Source organism: Cinclus cinclus, chromosome 27 (assembly GCF_963662255.1).
Source record: "Cinclus cinclus chromosome 27, bCinCin1.1, whole genome shotgun sequence".
NCBI lineage: Eukaryota > Metazoa > Chordata > Aves > Passeriformes > Cinclidae > Cinclus > Cinclus cinclus.
In genome coordinates, this window is record NC_085072.1 from 4,555,889 (window position 1) to 4,575,290 (window position 19,402).

General features: G+C 54.0%; 2 protein-coding genes across 2 annotated transcripts in view; both read right to left on the minus strand.

Moving 5' to 3' along the window:
• Window positions 1-8,067, minus strand: part of FKBP5 (FKBP prolyl isomerase 5) — a 17,124-nt gene extending 9,057 nt beyond the window's left edge. The window contains 3 exon segments of the mRNA XM_062509353.1: window positions 1,822-1,890; window positions 1,892-2,010; window positions 7,812-8,067. Of these exon segments, the coding sequence (XP_062365337.1) occupies window positions 1,822-1,890; window positions 1,892-2,010; window positions 7,812-8,067 (444 nt within the window).
• A 9,309-nt stretch (window positions 8,068-17,376) lies between these two features.
• CLPS (colipase) lies at window positions 17,377-18,299 on the minus strand. The gene is made up of 3 exons (XM_062509847.1): window positions 18,204-18,299; window positions 17,593-17,715; window positions 17,377-17,514 (listed from the first exon to the last, which is right to left on the minus strand). Exons 1-3 carry the CDS (start codon window positions 18,297-18,299, stop codon window positions 17,377-17,379), a joined length of 357 nt encoding a protein of 118 aa, XP_062365831.1.
• Between the last annotated feature and the right edge of the window lie 1,103 nt (window positions 18,300-19,402).

A 19,402-nucleotide genomic window follows, 5' to 3' on the forward strand; every position in this document is an offset into this window, starting at 1 on the left:
AATGGGTTCTTTAAGACATAAACCAGATCTATTAAAGCCACTCTAATTGCGAAACTTTCCCACAGTCTTCAGCCTGGAAGCTGATGTTAACCAGCAGGAGAAATCATTCATTTGGGGGATTCAAAAAGAGCAAAGAAAGGATGTTTTCAGCTCCAAGGACAGATAAGTCGTGCTGCAAGAAGAATTGCTTTCCTCACACCCGGGTGGAAAGGGAAGGACTAAAGCCTGGCCCCCCCAGCACAGGAAGCCACCGAGACACAAAGAGTCCAGAAATGGAAGAAGCAAAGAGAAAAATAAGGGAACTACTTGTTGCAAGGCTCAATTATCACAGTCTTTGGGGTGATATTTAATGAGATTCTGTGTCTGCTCCCTTTCCTCTACGCTGCTGGGGCTTCAGATGGGAACATCTTAAAAGCAAAGCATTTAAAAAGCAAAGTAACATGTGGCGAGACCCATTATCTCACAGGTATTTATTGGAAAATGTGCCATGGGTTACTTTGGAAGAAACGTTTGATGAATTGGGTGGCAATGCACTGGTTACCCAAAAGGATGATGGATACCCCATTCCTGGGAACATTTGGGTGAGTTTGGACAGAGCCCTGAGAAACCCATTCCATGATTCAATGATTTGGGTGCTGGGATGGTCCCCAAGCCACCACAGCCTTTCTCTTGGAGAGGAGTGAGGAGATGGTGGTGCCCATCCCAGTACGGGCATGGCACCAGCACCGTGCACCAGCCCAGGGCTTCCCAGCACAGATCCTGTGCAGCACCAGGGACACATCACCCATAAGGACCAGGAGAAGCCCAAAAATCAGGGAAGCTTGCCCAAGAATCTCCACCTCCTGGGACAGAACCGCCCCAGGTCCACCAAGCAGCCATTGCTGGGATGCAGGAGACGGACAGGGAGGTGCTGGCTCCGGCTTGCTGGTTGCTAAATCCCACCAAGAGACATCTAAAAATACACCCTACGCATCCTTCTCATTATTTTTCTACGTAAGCAATTAGAGGAGTCATCCAGGGAAGCTGGCCAAGGCGGGCAGGAGGGGAGACGCTCTGCGTCAGCAGCACTGGGAGGGATGGAGCCCACAGGACCCAGCTATTAAGATGTGGCCCACGTTATGAAAGAGCTCACGACTTCTCCGTCCAGCAAAAACAGCTCCAACTAGGTTAGAGAAAAAAAAGTGCACTGCTCCCACTTATCTCCCATTTGGAGTGACAGGAGGAGTCTGGCCAGGGGCCAAAATCCCAATTAATTTGAAACAAAGAGTTGTAAGGGGGGGGGGGGGCGGGAATAGTATCTGCTACTCCCTGAGGTTTAAATAGTGAGCAGGCAGGGATGTCACTAAGCACAGCAAGCTTGCTGATGGTGTTAGAGCTTGAATCTTCTTGTTTGCATACTCTGCATACAGAGAGGGCATTAATTAATTTGTGCAAAAGCCCCTGGGTGTTTCTGACACCCCAAGCAGATCCTGCTTTCCATTGCTGCTACTACCCACAAGATTAATGTTGTAAGTCTATAAATGAAGCCAGGATAAACCATCCTCCCTCCTCTGAACATCCACACTGCTCCATTTCCCTGGGATATAAACACAGATGGGTCAGAAAAACACATAATTCAATAAAACCAAGCCTTTTAATTTTACAATTCTTTCTCCACGCAGGTGTTGTTGTCTCCCAACACTGAGAAATAGGTGAAAATTCAGAGGGGAGAATGGGATGCAGATGTCTGACCCTGGACTGAGGACAGACAGGTATCACACATGCTAGGGTTTCACCAACCACACAATCCCCAGCCACATTTCCTAGAAATCGGCATACCGGGAATTTGCCAGCTCCAAATGGAAACTTCATGTTGCAGATCCCTCCCAGAGGCTCGCAGGAGGGCAAAGGGAAGGGGAAGAGCAAGGCTGAGAAGGGTTCTGAGGAGTCTCACCTTGCCACCATGCAATCGTTGTAGAAGGTTTGAAGGTGCAGGGAGAGTCCAGGCCCAGAGACACAGAGGGGAAATACCTGGTAAGAAGAGAGAAAAAAAAAAATCACATGTGATTTATTCTAAAACAGGATTTCAGAAGAAGGGAGAACAGAGCACTTTTGAGCCAGAGATCATGCTCCACCATAGTCAGAGAGGGGTGATGAAGACTATGGCCAAAACCTGTTTTGACTTGCTGTTTCCACAAAATAGCATCTTACCATCAGCTTAAAAAAAAAATAAATCAAAGCTATACCCTGTCCAGTTGTTTCACTGGGATGAAAATTAACAGGATGAAAAAATAAGAGTTGGCTGCTCTGGGCTTTGTTTTTTAAGACCCACTTAGCACAAACCACTTTCACTTCCACGGCACCACAACAGCCCTAAAAGCTCAGGATTGCAACACAGGAGGGAGTTTCTTGAAAATGCAAAGGTCAGGCTTAAAAACAACAAATCTGAAAGCACAGAAGGAGGATGTGGGGCCCTGGATCCTGGTGATCATGGCCCCAAATCCCAGCCCCTCAAGCTGGACAGCAGCACAGGGCTGCACATGCATCCTCCAGCCCCAGCACAGACTGATAATGAAGAATAACCCAATTAGTGCAGCAGCTGACTCTGCCCACTGTCCCACGGTGGATTGCTTCCCCTTCTATCACAAGAACGACTTTTTTCTAATAAAATCCCTTCTTGCTGAGCAAGCTGTGCCTGTGCAGCAAGAGAGGGAAGACCAGAGCAGTGATTTCTCCTGGATGAGGGTGATTTAAGACACCTCAGGGCCAACCTGCTGAGCAGAGACCAAGGAAGGTGATAGTAATGAGTTAAAACTGGGATTTCTAACAAAATATCACCTTCCTAAGAGGGACAAGCAGCTCCACATAATCCTCAGCTGCATCCCAACACATAAGGACATAAACAGACATTGTGTGCAGTTTCTCACACTCACACATCACAGTTAATTATTTTTTTTTTTTAATCCTGGCTACTTAACTTTCTCCACCCCCCTTCAAAATAAACAGGGGAGCCATAAAATTCAAACTATTGTTCACCAGCTAAGAACTCCCATGGATCAATTTACTTCCTAGCGTGCACGTTGTGCAAGCGGCCAACACCCCAGCAGGCCAGGCATGGCAACTTCTACTCAAACAAAAAACCAAAATGCAAACAGAGCTGCTTGAGCTGCCCAGCACCTTGAGAAGCCCCCCTGGCACCCAGGGTGAGCCCTGATTCACCAGGGACCAAAGCACAATCCCTGGTCTTCTTTATCCATGGCCAGTCCTGCTCCAGGGTACCAACCCTGGTACCAACCAGTGCCACCCAGGCCACGGGGACACTTCAGAGAGGGATGCTGTCCCCAGTCACCTCCCAAGGAGCAGGAGGTATCTGCCTATTGCCAGGTAAGCAGCCACAGGGGAAGGTTTTAAAACAATTAAGAGGATAACAAAGTAAAAAAGAAAACTACTGCTTGCAGCTCACTTAAATACAGCGGTGGATGTTCCCATCACACTGGCTTCATCATTCTGCCTACCTAATATTTTTAAGCTTCTGAAATTATTTTATTTAAGGTTCAAGTTATAACTATTTTTTTTTTTAAGATGTGGAATAAGAGGCTGCTCCTCAGCTGCAGAGAGAGGAACAAGTGAGCAGGATGGGTCAGTAACCTTGCCAGAAAAAATATCTCAGGCAGAAGCAAGATGGGTTCACAGTCTCTGCACCCCCGGAGTGAGGTGCACAAGCCCGTGCCAGAAACACACAAAAGACTTTCAGAGAGGAGTGGTTTTATCCCCCCAGTTTACAATATAAACCCATTAAAAATAATCTGGCTCCTCTGCTGGTTTTCTAGCAAGGCAATGTTTGCTTGCTGGTTTTCCCAGGTCACATCAAAATAAATTAAAAAAACCAAAAACACAAAACACCAGAGGGATAGAGCTCCTCTGAACTGTTTTGTGAGCAGTCTGTGGTCCATCTCCTCCAGAGTGGGTACCCAGAGACACAACACCCTCCACTTTCATGTGAAAGGGAATTAAGAAAAAAAGCAGCATTTTATTTTCTCCTCCCTTATTTTGAAAGACAAACTTTTATCAGGGAAAGCAAAATCCACAGACATTTATGGGTAGCTCTGTCCCCAGGGGAGAAGGTGCCAGGGGCAGGATGAGGCTGAGGATTTTACACACAGATGCTCTGCAGCTCCTTTCCTACCTGGCCCCAAAGCCACCCCTGGCCCCAGCAAGGATTTCAGCCCCTTCCACCATAAAAATCACAGCAAGTCTCTGCCAAAAGAACATCTCCTCAAAACACTGGAAGAAACAGGAATGCCCAAAGTCTTTGCTCTGCATCAGCAGGGAGAGTCACCAGCCTGCACCAATCCTGCCCCTGAGAGGCTGACACAGCTTTTGATGATGGCTAAAACAAAATAATCAAAGAAATATAGCAATAATGAGTGTATAAATAGCTATTCCACTGAACTTCTTGGGAAATGCCTGGCAGGGAGGCCAAGCATACTAACAAGCTCAGAGGTCATAATATAGAGACATGTAACAGTAGGGAAGGCAATTTCCTAAAGCTTTCATAAGTTGGGATTATGTAACTGGACAGGAAAAAATATAATAATATAGCCAAGCAGGTTATATAAACCATCTGTAAAATGTGAGAAAGTACTTGACATCCCACTACCCACTCCTTGGCACCCTCTCACTGGGTTTTCTGCCACCAAAAATGAGCGGGCTCCTCTCAGTCGTGTCTTCCCCACTGGTCAAAACAACCAGAGGCAACAGACCAGCCAGGCTTTTTGGAATGAAATATTCCACCTCTGGCTGTTAAATGTGAAGTTTCCCTTCCCATGCAGCACACCAAGTAAAGTCCAAGCCCTCCACAGACAACTCGGAGCAGCCTCCTGGCAGCAGCTACAGCAATGATGAGCAAATTGAATTTCAAGTGACAGCTTGGGGGGACTAAAATAAATAGAAAATGGGAATAAACAAGAAACTCCTTGTTTGCCAATTCTGTTTTAATTTAGCTTTTTCTCCGGAATAAATATGGCAATCAAACTTGGATTTATTTAATTTTTTTTTGTTTGTTTGTTTCTAAAAGCATCTCACTGCTCGCAAAAGATTTGGGGTTTTCTCCAAGCAACTTGCAGCCAGGTGACCCCTGGCAGTGGGAATGCTGTGTTTGATGATTTATCCCCACACACGAAGGCTCAGCAGCACCTGGAGCATCCCAGAGCCAAATCCCAAGGGGGAAATCCCCAGCTCAGCAGCTCTGGCTCCCAGAAATAACTCAGCACCCAAGACCATCTGCACCAGGGGCCTATAAATGCCAAATTATTTTGGGCAAATGGCAATTCCCAGTGAAACACCAGCCTTCTCCGGTGCCAAATGAGGATTTCTTGGAGAAGCATCACGAGAGAACAAACTGCAGGATGGGACCAGGGTGGCACTGCCATCGCTGGGGACACTGGGAGGAGCAGCAGGGGCAGAGGACACCACGGCTTTGGGGACAATGCTGCACCAGCAGAAGGTCACCCAGACCCTGCCAGCACCCTGAGAACAGGCACTGAAACACACACACATGCACAGGCACACACTGGGGTGCATCACCCAGGGTGGGGAGGGAAGCTGCATCCCACCTGAGCTCCTTTTTGGGATGGTGTCACATCCCAGGAATGATGCTCCCAAGGCTCGTTTTATTAAGGGGTTAAATTTAATGTAAATAAAAAAGTACTTGGAATGAGAATATTTTTTCCATGTAAGAGTAATACTGCTATTTACAAAGAGGGGACACTGCAGGTAGAATATGATTTAACTGCAGTTCCTCACCATCCCAACTCTTCACTTCTGACAGTTACTTTACTATTATTTTCCTAATTCTCCAACGCACTCGCTTGCAAAATCAGAAATCCTTACTAATCACAATTACTAGTTATGGAAAAAGCCTGTCAGCTCCATGACAAACAAGTTACATGAACAACTTGTACGTTAGAGCACTCGTGGCCACTTCTTTACACCCACAAGCACGGAGCATTGAAATAATAAAAAAAAAATCCTTGCTAAGTAATATCTATTTCCCTGTTATGTGCACAAGATCAGTAGGAGCTTCACAGCTCCCTAAAGGGGCTGCAAAAACTTTATATAAATTAATGTAATTGAGAGTGACTGTAAAATAAAATTTATATAAAATAGTATAAAATGAGAAATAACTGAGGACAAACTATTTTTCAAACCGTTTACAAAATATTTTTCCCCTGAGCCAGTCTAGGAGCTGCAGCCAACCTGAGGAAGTCTTGGTGCCAAGCATCTCAAACCTTCCAGCAAACTTTCTCCTCTGCAAGCAGCTAATTAATGAAAACACACGTAACTACACAGCAGTGATGTTCCTGAGGGATGCAGTTTGCTTTTTACTCAGGAATTGTCCTTATTTTTTGGCTCACCCTAGTAGGAAGGTGCTCTAACAGTGATGGGACCTGGGAAAGGATCTCAACATGAGTGAGGTGTGTGCTGGGCAAACACAGCCTTGGGAAGATGAGGCTATTTGCATTTATTTAAAAAAAAAAACAAACAACAAAACCCCAAAAAAAACAAACAAAAAACCCAACAACAAACAAGAGAATATAATTGCATGAGCAATTATCCTAGCAGACATCTCTGTTCTGAGCAGGATGGGCACCACGAGCAGCCTTTATCATGCCAACCTTCCCCTCTGGACCCCTCCATGCCCCAGGTCCAGAGCCACCAGCGAGGCCATGTGCTATCACCCCTCCCTGTGCACTTCAGCAGAGGAGAAAACTCCTTCACCGACTCCCCAGAAATCTGCTGGGGATTTTTTCCACGCCACCACATATTTTCCCCAGCACAAACCACACCTCCATCACCCAAGCCCTCAGAAAATCCTCAGCCACTCTTGCACCCACCAGTGAGCACTGCCGAGAGCATCCAGCTCCATCACAACCCTCAGGGTGCTGCCATCACCCACCATACTGGGGATGAGGACCAGCACCCCTTCAAGGACCAGCAACCCACCCAGGATCCCTCCATCCCACCCTTGTGCTCAAAACTCCTGCACCATTTGGATTCCTGCTTAGCCCCACACTCCTGGCTAACCCCCTGGAGGTCACGGACATTGTTCCCTCTCTGCCAGGGATGTTTTTATCCCCTCCCCAGCAATGTTGTCCCATTTCCAGAGTGCCAGGCTGGAAATACAACCCAAGTATTTCTGAGTTGCAGCACTGCCACCCAAATCAAAGCCACATCACCTTTGGAAGGAGAGCCCATACAAACCAGCTACAGGCTCTATCAGACGTATTTAATAATTTTCTTCCTCCCATCCCTTCAACAGGACAGGGGAGGAGGCAGGAGGGAGGCAGCTTTGTCTTAAAGGAAGGAGCAATTTGTAATTTCAACTTTTTTTAACTTTTAATGCCAGTTTTCAGGTTGGCTTTGATACCCCAGTGATGTCCTCATATCCACCTCAGGTTTGATAGCTCATTAGGGTGAGACACTATTTAAACACTGCCTTTAAAACCATAAAATATCAGCTTCTGGCTTTTGTATTCTATTCTATTATATTTTTAAGGGTACTTTTATTATTTGCACTGGTGGGGACAGAAACACGGTGCAGCCTTGGAGCCGCAGCTGGAAGCTGCAGCCTGGGGACACACCGATGACAGACACATCTCTCACGAGGTCCTACAGCCCATTGTGTAAAATAGTTTCCTGCGAAGAGCAGGCTCACTCGAACATGCATTTTAAAAACTGAAGCTCTGCAAGACTTTTTATGCCCGGAGAGGAGGAGAAAATCGCAGAAACTTTAAAAAAAAAACAAAAACCAAAACCCCAAACACATTTACCTTGTGCAACCACTTCTACCTGCTGCCAAAGGCTGTGTATAGTGATGCACACACCCTGCCGGGTCTCTCTGGTCGCTGGTGTCAAAAGAAACGCTTCGGCTGCGCTCGGAGCCTCGGCTGGGGAGGTGAAGCGGGGAAAAGAGGAATCCTCTCCGGCGAGCAGCATCCCGCGGTGTGCCGGAGCATCCCAGCGTCCCCAGTGTCCCCAGTGCCCCCAGCACCGCCCGGGCACCGCTGCGGGCACTCCTCCCGCCATCGCTGGGGGGACTCCATGGGGCAGGAACCCCGCTCCTATGCTCACCCCACAGCACCCCTGGAGGTCTCCATCCCCTTCTCTTTCCCCACACCGATGTCCCCGGGCGGGGTCCCTCAGCCCCGTGCGCGCCTGTCCCCAACGCCGCACTGCCCCACGCGCCCCCCCGACGCACAGCACTGCTGCAGCCGCACACCGGGCCCCGCAGGAGCCCACAGCCCCGCACAGGGCACCCCGAGCCCGCGGGTCCCACCTGTCGCTGTCGCTGTCGCTGTCGCCGCCGCCGCCGCCGCCCGGCTCTGAGTGGCCCCGCGCGCCCGCCCGGCCGGGCCGCCCCGCCCCGCGCGTTGGCCCCTCCCCACTTACGTCTCATTGGCTGTGCCGACCGCCCGTCTCAAGACGCACCTTTCCATTGGCTGCAGCGGCGGCGATATGCAAATGAGCGCTGTGCCCGCCCCCGAGCGCTCCGTGCCCGCTCACTCGCCCGGGTGGCACCGGCGGAGCCGGGAGGGAGAGAGGGACAGGGACAGGGACAGGATAACAGGGACAGGATAACAGGGACAGGATAACAGGGACAGGGACAGGGACAGGGACAGGGACAGGGACAGGGACAGGGACAGGGACAGGGACAGGGACAGGCACCGGCACCAGCACCGGGGACCAGGGACAGGGGCCGGGGTCAGGGGACAGGGGACCGAGAGGTGTCCCGCGGTTTTTGACCCCGTGCGAGGCCCCGGGGGATCAGCCCCATGCGAGAGCACCGCGGCCACACGCAGTGCTCTTCAGTCCCCGGGCTGTCCCCAAGCCCTCGGCTTCGTGCGACCCCAGCAAGGACACCCCAGCCCCGCAGCTGGCCCGGAGGTGCCCTCGTTCATGCCCAACTCCCCGAGAGCAGCCCAATCCCTCCCAGCTCCTCCGGGTGTTAGAGGAAACACCGCGCTGAAGAGTGAAAAATTGCCTCATAGTTGGGGACAGAGAGATTTGGGTTTGGAGGACACGGCGGCTGCTGGAACACGCAGAAATGTTCCAGTTCGCGGTGAAAGAAATAAGACTTTTGTCAAGAGCTGCTTCAAAATACCTCCCCCCCCCCACCCCGAGATTAGAAATCAGTGCTTTTGTGATTAAACACCTCATCACTTCTCATCGCTGCAGCGCCTGAGCCAAGGGGGCAAAAAAAATTGGGGGCAGATTTAAATTGGGTCATCTCTGAGTGTTTTTATAAGGTGGTCATTTTTTATCAGGTTTGTGTTGCAATGAGTGCCTGCAGCTCCCAACCTGCACCTTCATTCCCATATGTTGATCTAATAAAACCCTCAGGGCCAGGCTGAAGGCAGCACTGCGTTGGTGGGTGCCTTCTCACAGGTCTGCACCTTATGCTGAGTTCTGTTTCCCCAGCTGTAATTTAGACACTGATGTCACTCAACAGAAATACAGAATGAAAGTTAAAGCCAACTTTAAAGAAGAAAAAAAAAATGTTTTCGTGGCATTGAATTTTTCCTTCTCTAAAATAATGCAGGTGAATCTTGCATCTTTGGTTTCAAACATTTCTCTCCCGGCTTTAAATTTCCAAGAGCTTTAAATACTCATTTACAAAACAAAATTAAAATACTGTGGGTTTGTAATACCGGGGAACCCCATGGCATAATTCCTGAGGTAACACCAAAGCTCTGAAAAATCCCATAGGACCAATGGCAGCAATGAGGGGGTTTAGCCTGATTTGTCCTTGGAATAAAAAAATACTAAATTTGTTTGTTTTCAGAGAAAAAAATTGGGGGAAATGGGAGGAAAGTATCAGAGTTGCTTTTTTAGAAGATGAAAGACATCTTCTAAACCACTGTTATGCCAGTGCCAGACCCCTCATCTCATTCTGCTTTCTTGGGTGGGGAGATGCCCTAAACCTTCCATTCACCCGAAGCTGGGGTCTGTCCTGTTCACCCCCATCCCTGTAACACAACCTGGAGGAAATCTGTTCCATAAATAATCCTGTTCAGCTTTGTGACGCCTGCCAGGGGTACTGCTTGTTCCCCCTCACCCTCCAGCTGGCCACACATGTCCTGCCCCAGCCCTGAGACCAGCTCTGAAAGGACAGGGAGTCTTGGGGAAAGTCTGGAAGCAGGGAGCAAAGCCAGGGAGCCTGCCCTGCAGGCTCCCAGGCACCTCGTGTGAGGTGAGAGGAGCGTTCCTGAAAGTGAGGAAAAAAATTAAAATAAAACAGGGGATATTTTTATTCATCCTTGTCTTCTGCTAAAAATAACCAGCGTTAATCTGCCTCGAGAGCGTGGGGAGGAGTCCCTCCACCTCGGCTGCACAGTGAAGAGCCACATCAGTGAATCTCTTGAGAGTGGAGGAAGTGGTTTTTCTCTTTTCTCTTGGTTTCCTTTCGTGCGTGACAGCACAAACCGATGGTCCCGGGGCAGGGATCCTCCCCTTTCCGGGGGGATCAAACCCATGTTTCCCCCAGAACCCAGATCCCCATTGCTCATTTTGAGGATCAAAGCAGATTTTCTTGCAGCCTGACGATGCTGCGGCTTCACCCACCCGCAGCCGTGGAGCGGCCACCCCTCCGAGGGCCCCGCTCTCCACTGGCACCGGGGGTACAGGGTGGCAGGAGCCGGGTGCTGTGGTCGTGGGAAGCTCTGTGTTTACTGGAGGTGCAGCCAGGGGTTGCACAACAGGCGGCAGAGTACAGGAGAACACCGTGTCCTTGCCACTGGCTGTAGGTGCAGCTGAACTGCCAGCAGGAACGGACGGACCGCGGGGGCGTGGGGACGTGGGGACATGGGGGATGGGGCAGGAGGGTGAGACCACTTGCTTGACATGAGGACACTCAGCCCCGGGGATGCAGAGCAGCTGGGAAGCCGCTTTCTGTATGAAACTCCCCCTCCAATCTTCCTACGGGAAGGCCCGTGGGAGGGATGCTGGGTGTAGTCGTGGAAGGACCGGCCAGACCCAGCCGGGGACAACCCCTCGGATCCCTCCCGAGGCTGCGGCAGCCTCCCCCTCTCTGCCTGGGCTCACGGCTCCCACCATGATTTTTTAACAGTGGAGGTGCCAACGCATCTCCCACACGTGGGGACCCCCAGAGAAGTCCCTGCTCTGTCACAGGCCTGATCCTGCCCTATCCTGCAGTGTGGCCAGAGCTGGATCTTTCCAAGTGCATTTTCAGTCCAGAAATTACCAGACTGTGGCCCAAACCCTGGTCCCTGTTTCAAAAAACCCCCCCAGACCAGCAGACAGGGACACATCTCTCCAGGGGCTTCACTGGGCCTAGATCCATCCCTGAGCTCCCATCTTCTTCATGCCGCTTCCTTCCAGACACCGGGAACAGCTTTTACCAGACGAAAGGACACAAATATTTTCTCGTTATTATTTCCCTTCTGAGGAAATCGGGGAAATCGCTGCCTTCCCCGGCTGGCAGTGAGCAGAAGAGAGATGGACAGAGCCCAGGGCTCCCCCAGCCCTGCCGGAGATCCAGCCCCACACGAGGAAGGGCAGGATGCAGCAGCGGGGCCGGAGCAGGGAGGATAAATAAAGTCCGGCTTTGCCGTCCTGGCTCGTGGCCACTTCTAACACAAAGTACATTCCGGTCTGGACGTAACGAACTGTACCAGCCTCCGCCGGGGAGGGCGGATGGCTGAGGGTGGCTGGGGGCGGCTGGGGGCGGCTGGGGGCGGCTGGGGCTCCCCGCCCACCCCGCTCCAGCAGGGCTGTCAGGGTGGGGGTGCGAGCTGGTACCTCTGCCCTGGGCTGGAGGACGGGGGATCAATCCCCCCGAGGACGCTCAGCTGTGCGGAGGCCGTGCCCTGCCATGGAGATGCTCCTGCCAGACGGATCTGACACCCAAAAACTCTTGGAGATCCACCCCCACCCCCTCCCCCCCCCCCCCCCCGCAATGCTCGCGGGGCCGGAGAGCCCCGGGTTGAAGGCAGAGCCGACAAGGGGTGGACACAGAACGCGACTCAGGCTGCGTCCACCTAAGCCCCGCCGGCAGCTCCCGGAGCTTCGGACCCGTTCTCAGCTTCTCCACGCCGGGAGCCGCATCTCGGGAGCCGGAGGAGCCGCCGGGGCCGGAGCGGGCCGTGCCCCTGCCGGGAGCTGCACCGGGCGGGCGCGGTGCCAGGCGCCCGGCGTGGGGACGCGATGTACCGGCCGCGGGAGCGCCGGGAACAGCCTGACTCAGCGCCGGGCCGGCGGGGGGGCACCCGGCCAGGGCCACCCGGGGCCCGGCGAGCGCCGCGACCCGCTCGGGACTCCTGGCTGGTGGGGAACTCTGTGGCCCCCAGCACCACCTCCCGGCAACCCCACCCCTGCCCCCCGGTGACCCCTCAGTATCCCCCCCCCCCCCCCCCAGCATTCCTCCAGGCATCCCCCCAGTGCTCCCACCGACATCCCACCCGGCGTCTTCCCAGCATTCCCCCAGTGTTCCCTGAGGCACCCCCTCAGTGTTGCCCCCAGCATCCTCCCAGCATCTCCCCAGTGTTCCCCCCAGCATCCCCCAGGAACCCTCTATCATCCCTTTCAATATCCCCCCCAAGATTCCCTCTCACTCCCCCCATGTCCCCCCTGACATCCCTGCCAATATCCCCCCCTCCTCCCCTCAGCCTCAGCTCCTGCATGCCACCCAGCATCCCCCCCAAAACCCTTTCAGCATCCCCCAAAATCCTCCCCTCCTCACCCTCGCTCTGCTCCCTCAGCTCAGCTCGCCAGCATTTCAGGGAATTTAATGCTTAAAACACCCACTGAGGGGGAACCCAGCTGCAGGGAGCACTTCCCCCCAAACTGACTCTTGCAAAGCACCCAGCCTTGAGTTCTCCCGAGACTGGTGCAGCCCAGCATCCCCTCCTTGCCCTCCCCACCTCCCTGTACTGCATTACTTCCAGCAGTGCAAAATATTTAGGATGAGGAATTTTTCCACTTGTGCCCTGGTGGACAACAGCAGGGGGAGTTTGTGGAGGTGTGTGAAGTGCCTGGATGTCCTCCCTGGGCCACTTCTGCACCCCCACGTCCCACTTGCAATCGCCACTACCGCTCTGAGCTGGGCAGTCCTCAGCCCTCGGCAGCTCTTTGGGAACATCTTCAAGAGACCCCACTTCCAGCCTCAAAGCCAACCCTGAGGATGGAGGAAAGACTGAGATCCTCAAGCCAGGTTTGGGAATCCCTGGGGCTGATAACTGCCTAGGGCAAGGTCCCTTCAGTCAGATCCTTCCCCTCTTCCAATTTCAGGGGGAAAAAAAAATCAGAGTGGGAAAACAGGAGCGTGTCTGACATTGTTCCCTCTGTCACAGGCGAAGGCAAAGTCAAAGCAGCCGTGAAAAATCATCAACAATTGGTTTTGGCAAGAAGAGGCAAACCAGAGCTTTCCATGAATTTTTTTTTTCTCTTTGCTAGAAAGGTTGCTTTTCTTCCAGAGAGAGCTTGAAGTATGGCTTCTTGCCAGCTTCATCCCAAAGCCATCTCCCTGGGACAATGAAAACCTGGCCCAGATTTAGGAAAACCCTAAGTCACGGGATCAGGCCCCCACATCCCTGGGGTCTGCAGTTGGAGTCTGCACCCCATTGTGCCCCATGACTTGGAGCTGCCACGGAGGTTTGGCAGGCGCAGCCTGAGGTGTCCCAGGCCAGCAGAGGGTGGTGGGGGCAAACTGGGGCATCTCACCGAGGATCTGGGATTCCCCAAATCCCTGGTGCTGTGTGGGGTGTCTCACACCCTGAAAGGATGTGCTTTATCCCTCTGGATCCTGCTGTGGCCAAGGGACACCCTGAGAGGGGCCACTGCCCCCTGGGCTGCACCAGCCACGGCTTTGCGGTGTCCTGACCACCACGGGGGCTAAAGGTTTTTTTGGGGGAACAAACCCCAGAGCCAACAGCAGGCAGGGAGCCCCAGGTACCTCTGTGCACCCCAAACACCTCTGTGCACTCCCAGATGTCTCTGGGCAACCCCTCAGGCACAAGCAGCCCAGGACTGCCCCAAAGTACAGGGATGCCCTGTACCCCCCAAGCCAAACCCCAGGAGCATCTCTGACCCTGCTGCAAGATCAGCCCCATCATCACCCCAGCTTGCAGCAAATTGGGGTGTGCTGTGTGTGGGAACACAGACTTAGGTTGTGCCTGGGGTCTTCTCCCTCCCAAAATCACTGCCCTAAGCTGGAGCTGCAGGGCTGCTGCCTGTCCCTTCCACCGTGGGGGTCAGGGGCAGTTCAACCTCCCCAAAAAAACATGTTTCCGCCCTCCTGGGGCTGGGCCTGGCAGCCTCTCTGCCTTCAGGGTGAAGGCTGCAGAAGCAAACACCCAACACCCCCCCAGACATAAGCACTCCTTTTCCTTGGAGTGTTTTGCAAGGCTGGGAATGGGGTGATGTTGAAGTTGTCTGCAAAGCTGGGCATTGGGTGGGAACCCCACTGGAGCTGCAGTGAGCTGGGGATGCAGGGATGCCCTGAAAGGGGCAGAGAGGGAGTTTCAGAGCATCCGTGCAGAAATTAAAAATAAATCAAGAAGGAGAAAAAGAAGAGGAAAAGGCGGTGTTTGAGGGGAAAAAAAAAAGGGTTAAAACTGTGCAGAGGAGGAGAGGTGAAGGCCGAGGGCTGGTGGAAAGGGGGAGAGGCGGGGAGGGGTTGGGGAGCGGGAGCTCGGCTGAGTGAGAACATCCTGTACCCTCGGTAACAACGGCCAGGGCGGGGGTGAGGGGGGCACTGGGGCGGGGGGATGTGTCGCACACCTCCCTGGTAAGCGGGACACTGCTTAGGTGACCCTCAGGGGATGGGCTTGGGCAATGGGGGGCAATCCTGCTGATGGGGTGAGCCTGGGGAGAGTCTTGGGCTGCCCTCCGCCCTTCAGTCTCATATTCTTCACTGCTTTTCAACCAAGCAGAGAGACCCCTGTGCTGGGCAGGGGAGGAGGAAAGGGCACCCCAAAACTTGCACCCGTCCTTCCCCCGTGTCTCCCCAGAGGGAACTTCGCTGCCTGCACAGGGATGCTCTGCTCACCCCGCTCTTTGCAGCTGAGGTTGCCCCCACCCTGCTGGAGGGTCCCCCTGTCCCCAGGGCTGGCAGCACCCCACGCGCGCCAGGGGCCCCTTCCTGTGTTTGTTAAGACGCCGTGAGTCAGGCGTCTGGTTTTCGGTTTAAGCCAATATTTACCAGCCAAGAGCTGCCAAAATAAAGCTGCGGCTTCACCAGTAAATATAGGGCTGAGATGGGGCGGGGCAGGGGGGGATTTATGCGTCCCCCGCTTCAGCACAGCCACTCCCTTCCCAGCTCTCTGGTGCTCCCATCGTCCTTCTGCCAGCGTAGGGGAACGGGAAAAACGGGAACACACAAAAACGGGAACACACAAATACGGGAACATCTCCGAATCCCCCCATCAAGCACACCAGAGATTAGCCCTGCCTGCCCTGCCCCAAACATCACCCCCCTCCTTCCAGGGGGACCCCTAATGCAGGACTCAGAGTGTCAGAGCTGGGGGCATTCCAGGGACCCCCAAGGCTGCGCTGGCCCAGGGCTGGGGGTCCCTGCCGGGCTGGGGTCCCTGCCGGGCTGGGGTCCCTGCCGGGCTGGGGTCCCCGGGCTGCGGGCACGGTGCCGCTGCCCTCTGCCGGTGCCGGCACGGCCGGGGCTGGGCGTTGCTCACATCCTGCCCCTGCCAAGAGCACAAAGCCCCGGTCGAGGCCAGCCCTGGGCAGGCAGGGCTCCCCGGTCTCTGTCCCAGGAAATTCCAGCCTCTCCGGGCTGCTCCCTCTGCTGTGGAACAACTTGTGGGGCTGAGGACCCCACACAGATGGGGAGTCCCGGGACAGACCCTGTGTCCTCTGTCCCCTCCCCTCGCTCTGCCGGGGGCTGGTTGCTGCAGGAGAGCAGCTGCTGTCCCCGTCCCTGTCCCCATCTGCCCCTTACCCCACACTTCATCCTGCACCAGTAAGGACATTGGTCTGGTGGCCTCTCGCCGGGACCACCATGACAATAAGAACAAGACTCCCCAGATTTTTCCCACCCACCACAAGTTTAAAACTAAAATCCAGATCAGAATTTTCTCCTCTTGCAGCTCCTCTGAGCCAGACTGGCAGGGGCCAGCAGGTCCCCACATAGTCCCCCTTCAACAATGGGGACTCCCCCAAGATGTGCCACCCTCCCAGATGTGTCCCTGGTGTTTCTGCAGGTGCAGATCCTCAAGCTGCCAGTCACCCTTGTCCTGAAAAGAAAGTTTCCTGGAGCACCTCCTCAGCTGCCAGGGGTTGCCTCCAGCCTTTGTGGTCTCCCCATGTGGTGCAGAACCCTTGGGACAGTGAGGAGTGGTGCTGTGGGTGCCTGGTTCTTGCTCTGCCCCAGGGATAGAAAAACATGGGGTGAGGTCTGCATTGGAGAAGCCAAGAACAGCCTCTCTGACAATTCCCTCATCTCCCACTTCTTCCACAGCTCTGCTGGACAGGTGCCTCCTCTTCCTCACCTTGCTGTGGTACATCTGTGCTTCCCCCCGCCATGCCCAAAATGCTGGGCATCACACCCTGCAGCCCACCCTGCCCAGGGCACAGCTCTGCCAGGGCAGGGCTGAAGGGACTGGGACATTGCTGAGAGCTGGGACTGCTTCAGCACCATCACTCACCAGATGCATCCCAAACTCCCAAACTTCTGCACATCCTGCAGCCTGAGCAGCGCTCTACAAGATGCTGGTGGAGGTGCTGCACAAGGAGCTCCCGTGACACACAGAGCTGCTGCTGCTGCACAGGCTCCTTTCCAGGGGGGGGCTTCCACTTGGCTGAGCCACATCTGCCTTCTCTGAGGAGGAGGTCCAGCTCTTGTCATCCAGAGCCTGCAGAGTGGTGATACAGAGGTGGACACAACCACCAAGCACCCTGAGCTCCCACAGCTTCAACAGCACCTGCAAGTCCCTCTTCTCTGTCAACAAACCTTTTTCTATGGAATGTTTCCAACCAGAGCAGCCACAGCAGGAAATAAACCAAGGCAAGCAAAACTCAAGTGGCTCCCTCAGATCCTGGGGCTGCTGCATCTTCCCCTGACCTGCATCCCCTTTTTAAAACTCCCCTAGAGCAGAGTTCAGCCCATGGCTTGCTGCTGCCTAGCCCAGATTATTGTATGATTGCACACACATACAGATAGAGCCATCACGTCCCTGTGGCTTTTCTCCAGGAGCTTCTGGTCCTGCTGTCCCTGTCCTGGGGCCAGGGGGTTGGGCTGAGTGAAAACACCACCTTGTATCTTGGCAGAAGCTATTCTTTACTCAGTTTGTCCCACAGCCAGACCCAGGAATCCCTGGAGGGGGCAAAAACCAGGTGGCAGGGGCAGCACAGGGGAGCTCTTTTTCACCGCCGCCTGTAGGAGTCCTGGGGGTCCTTGCAGACACCGAAGTCGCTGTTGGTGATGGAGCCCACAATGGTTTTATCGACATCACAGGTCAAGCCACTCTCGCAGGGACACTTGTAATAGACCCCATAGATGCTCTGCAGGGAACAAGGACTCTGTGCAGTGTGGGGGACATGCCCCATCCCTGCCCAGCCCTGGGAGCAGGGAGCACCTACCTTTGGGGAGCACTCCTGGAACTCAGCTGCCTTTGAAGCACATCGGGCCAGGCTGAGGCCATTGACCCTGTGGCAGCAGCCACTCTTGCACTGGGCACTCTGCAGGCACAGCTCCCCGATCTCCTGCAGCACAAGGCAGGGCCTGAGCACCAGGTCCCTCTTTGTTTCCCTTTAATCTCACCCTAGCTGTGAGCCCAAGGAGGTTGGGTGGGTGCTGAACACGAACTCTGCCTTTTGGCTGAGGCTCAGAACCACTGCCCCCATGGCCCAACCTCCCAGTCTGCAGCATTTTCTCAGTCTGGCCCAAAATACCACCCGCCAAAGTGGTTTTTGCTGGACTCACAGGAGTAGGGCTGAGACACCACAGGGAAAGCATTTCCCCTCCCCAGCCCCTGTGAACCATCCAGGATGGGGATCCTGGCTGGCTTAGGCAGCTGAGAGCTTCAGTCTGATCCACTTTCTGTGTTCCTGTCCCTTTACTGAGCTGATTTCCCAGGCTCCAAGTTTCCCCACAACACCAGAAAACCCAGCAGACACCTCCAACCCCCCATGCATGTCTGTTGCAGCAGTGAGAACATCTTGTGCCAAGGATGGGGTTGGGCTTCTCTTACCAAGTTGAAGATGAGCCCTCGCTCCTGCTGTGTCGCCAGGGCTGGGGCCAGGAGCAGCAGGGCCAGGAGCAGGCAGGCAGGCAGCATGTTGGCCATGGCAGCTTGTCTGTGGCTCTGCCACGGGGCCAGCAGGTGTTTTATAGCTGTTGACTCCATCAGCTGACAGGGCTGTCCCTATCACACCTCAGCTCATGGCACTGGGGCACTGCTGCACTGCCCAGGGCAAGGAAACAGCGATGCCTGGGCAGCCAGGGCTACCAGGTTCTGTTCCCAGGTGACTGTCCTGCACTGGTGATGTCAACCTGCCCTTTAAATAGCTCCTTTGGCCAAAAAGAACACAAAATAATAGCACTTCTGTGCTTCTAGTCCTTCCTCCTCTGCTTCCCCCTGTAGAGCTGGAGTTCTCTGGAATACCCTCCGTGCTGGGTGCTGCTGATGGTTTATGAGCCAAGTGAGGACTGGTGGCCACGACAGGAGCTTTGCCACCAGATCCTCCATCTCTCAAATGGAATCATAGACACCAAGAAACCCTCTGGAGAAAGTTCATATTGTGCAGGATAACACAGTCCCCTGCAAGAATCCAGAGCCCACCAAGGTCCCCAGCCCAAGTGCCAGCACTTCAGCCTGCCCTGTCAAATATTTGCTCTGTGTTTCAGTGTTTGGGGTGGCTGATGAAAGGAAAGCAGCCCTGGGAACAGCACAGCTTTTGTCCATGATTAATGGCCACATAGCCCTGGCCTTTGACAGCCACAGGAATGTTGCTGAGGCTGGCACTGGCTGCAGGGTGACAGTCACACTGGCACGTGGCACTGGTCCCCACGACAGGAGCTGAACCTGTGTGGTCACTCAGGGTGCAGCGCAGATGTGGCTCCTGGAGAGAGGTCCCAAGGTGGCCACAAGTGTCTGCAGCCCTCTGGGGCTACCCATGCTCCTCTGGCAGCAGGACATGGTGCTTGGGCAGAGACCTGGCCCTGCCCAGGTACTGGCTGACAACCCGGGGTGTCCTGCTGGCAGCATGAACCATTTCCCTTTCTGCAGTGGAGTTGTGGGGATGTTCCCTCACTGCCTGCAGCCCCCACCCCAATGATGCAGCAGCCTTTGTGCTCCCTAACAGTGTGGGAAGACCCTGGTGACACGAGCTGGGAGATCAGAGGGGAGCAGCTGAGGGGACACAGAATTTGGGACACATCACAGGGCAC

Bases quoted from the DNA above. Each gene is read 5' to 3' on its own strand.
- CLPS (XM_062509847.1), bottom strand. From the start codon at position 18,299: ATGGCCAACATGCTGCCTGCCTGCCTGCTCCTGGCCCTGCTGCTCCTG. The intron at 17,716-18,203 runs GTAAGAGAAGCC...CTTGTGCTGCAG, and splicing joins GAGGGCTCATCTTCAACTTG to GAGATCGGGGAGCTGTGCCT. The intron at 17,515-17,592 runs GTAGGTGCTCCC...TGTTCCCTGCAG, and splicing joins TCCAGGAGTGCTCCCCAAAG to AGCATCTATGGGGTCTATTA.